General features: G+C 52.5%; 1 protein-coding gene across 1 annotated transcript; it reads right to left on the reverse strand.

Moving 5' to 3' along the window:
- Positions 1-20: 20 nt before the first annotated feature.
- LOC125534496 lies at positions 21-1169 on the reverse strand. The gene is made up of 4 exons (XM_048697707.1): positions 1122-1169; positions 678-1037; positions 384-593; positions 21-294 (listed from the first exon to the last, which is right to left on the reverse strand). The coding sequence occupies exons 2-4, from the start codon at positions 1005-1007 to the stop codon at positions 133-135; spliced, it is 702 nt and encodes a 233-aa protein (XP_048553664.1). The 5' UTR covers positions 1008-1037; positions 1122-1169; the 3' UTR covers positions 21-132.
- Between the last annotated feature and the right edge of the window lie 1440 nt (positions 1170-2609).

The raw sequence follows: 2609 nt of genomic DNA on the forward strand, positions 1-2609 counted from the left end.
GACAACAATAGATCATCATCACACAAGCATAAGCATATCAACGAATGTAAGCATAAGCATCATCACACAAGTCAGCTAAATGATCATCAGCACACACAAGTCATCTCAAGCATCATCATCACATCTCAAGCATCATCGAGCACCGCGGAGGTCGTCACCGCCAAGACGGCCAAAGTCCAGGTCATCAGTGCTAGCGGCAGCGCTACCGCCTCCGCCTCCGTGGATCGGAGTGGTCGGGCTCCGTGTCTCCGGAGTGCTGCGAAGACCACCGCCAACGGTAGATCCACCTGTTCCCTGCATGTTGAAAAGACATATGCACGGGATCTATGACTGTGTTGAAAGGCATGACATGCTTTGGGTGAATAGATTGGGGATGAACTAACCGGCGAGGGGCCAGCGTTCTGTGCCACAAACTCCTCAAAGCTCATTAGCATTGGTTGTGCTGGAGGGCATTGTGCTGTAGGGAACTGAGGACACCTGCCGGCCGCCATATCCTGAAAAGCCTGCTGCATCTGGCTATCCCTCTGCACTTGGTGTTCATAAAGCCTCTGATGCCACGCCATGGTCTCCTGGCGTGTGTACTCCATGTAGGCCTACGGTATGACATGATGGAACTCATAAAACTACTAAATGCGGAAAATGAAGTGAGAAATGAAGATAAGAGGGAAAATACTTACAGATTGTTGCTCCTGAAAGAGGGACTGTGTACTAGTCACTGGCTGGCTCGTGCGCTGGCTCAGGCTCGGGTCGATCCGACGAAGCTGTGTGTAGGAGATACTAGGAGTGATCACAGCATCGAGAACCGCATCCCGACCGTGCTCCTTGGGCCCCATCCTCACCACCGCCATGTCGTCCAGAGGCGCCGCAATGGGGTCAGGTGTGTCAGGATGTAACTCCAGATACGCTTCGGAGTAGGCCTTCTTCCTCCCTTCGGTCTTCTTGCCGTAGTACTTGGGCTCGCCAGGCTTGGGGTCCTTCCGCGTATGGGCGATCTCCCACGCCTGCATGTGTGAGAGCGGCCGCTTCAGTTTCTCCTCCTGCACCACCAAACAGAGGTTAGTCATACATAAGAAAGTGATGGTAAATAGAAGAAGAAGAATGTTTAATGGGGTTAGTCATACATTAACTGCCTTGTGGAGATAGTGGTTTCGGTTTCCCTGAGCATGTACTCCCTCCGTCCCTCGGTTAGCCTTATTTTGGGTTCTCATAGCCGCCCAGGCTCCAGCCTCATCACACCAAAGATCCACCAATGCCGCCCAGGACTCGTCTTTTCCATAACACCAATTTGGACACACCTACATAATAAAAGCATAATGGCATGTAGGTGTGTCCAAATTGGTGTTATGGAAGCATAAAGCATAAAGCATAATGTACCACAAGGTAATGGCATAATAAAGCATAATGAAAAATCTTTTATACTTACCGCCAAGAACTCGGGCCTCTCCAAGGTAATGCCCATCCTCCGCGCTTCTTCCTTGGTCATCTTCACACCAAGATAGTCGTGGTAGTATGTGGAGATGGCCACATAGCGCACCTCGTACTGCATCTGGCGGGCCTTCTTCTTGCATTGGCGCAGCACGATCTGGTCCGCTCTAGCCCTGTGCTCCGGAAGAACTCGATAGAATTTCTACAATCATGCATGAAACAAGAATGGGAGAAGCCATGAGTTAAATCATTCATGAAACTAGAATGGACTTGTGCTTCTGAAGAGAACTCACCCAGAAAGTAGTGATCACGGCCTTGGCATGGGTCTCATGGTCCGCGTGGCGGGCCGCTTCCCAGTGGTCCCAGCTCGTGGCCAAAACCCGACGGTCCGGCTGCCTGACTGGATCAGGACAGTACAACCCCGGCCAATATAACTTCAGCAAGACGGTGATGAGGCCGTTGGGAATACGGACCCCTTTAGAATATATCCAGTTGCTGCAAAAGAATGAACTATTAGCATGTGACAAGAAAAATAAATAACAACCGGAATAAGCATGTGACAAGCAACATAATGAACCACTTACTCTTTTCCCGTGGGCTCAATGAGCCACTTCTGCTCCTCAGTAGCAGGAACCTGCTTTGGTAGCTTTGCGTTGCCACGCAACCACCCCTTCGTGTCAACCCCCTTACCGTCACCACCATCATCCCCGCCACCACCCTCCTCCTCGCCTGCCTCCCCCTCCCCAACCTCCTCCTCCTCCTCCTCCTCCTCCTCGCCTGCCTCCTCCTCCTCCTCCTCCTCCTCCTCGCCTGCCTCACTAGAGGAGGGTACCTCACTAGAGGAGGGCCTCGAAGACAACACGCCTAAGTCGGTGAGGGTGCGCTCTTTCTGGCCGCGACCCCCTGTAGTGGCTCTCCCCCCAGCACCTCGTCCTCTAGAGGCTCTCCCCCCGCCCCCTCCTCCTCTAGGGGCACCTCTCCCTCGACCTCCCTGTGAGGAGTCATCGTCAAGTAGCCGAGGGGGAGGATTACGTGCTCGACCACTCCGACTAGGCAGGCCGACGACCTTGCGTAGGAAACCCACGCCGTCGGCCTTCCCCTTGCCCATGTTCCACGAACCTGCATTGAAAAGAGAAAAAGCAATTAGTAAATTAATGAAATGAAGGAAAGGCATGATAATAAAA

Source organism: Triticum urartu, chromosome 2 (genome assembly GCF_003073215.2).
Source record: "Triticum urartu cultivar G1812 chromosome 2, Tu2.1, whole genome shotgun sequence".
Lineage (NCBI taxonomy): Eukaryota > Viridiplantae > Streptophyta > Magnoliopsida > Poales > Poaceae > Triticum > Triticum urartu.

Bases quoted from the DNA above. Each gene is read 5' to 3' on its own strand.
- LOC125534496 (XM_048697707.1), bottom strand. From the start codon at position 1,007: ATGCAGGCGTGGGAGATCGCCCATACGCGGAAGGACCCCAAGCCTGGC. The intron at 594-677 runs GTAAGTATTTTC...GTCATACCGTAG, and splicing joins TCTTTCAGGAGCAACAATCT to GCCTACATGGAGTACACACG. The intron at 295-383 runs GTTAGTTCATCC...TTCAACATGCAG, and splicing joins AGAACGCTGGCCCCTCGCCG to GGAACAGGTGGATCTACCGT.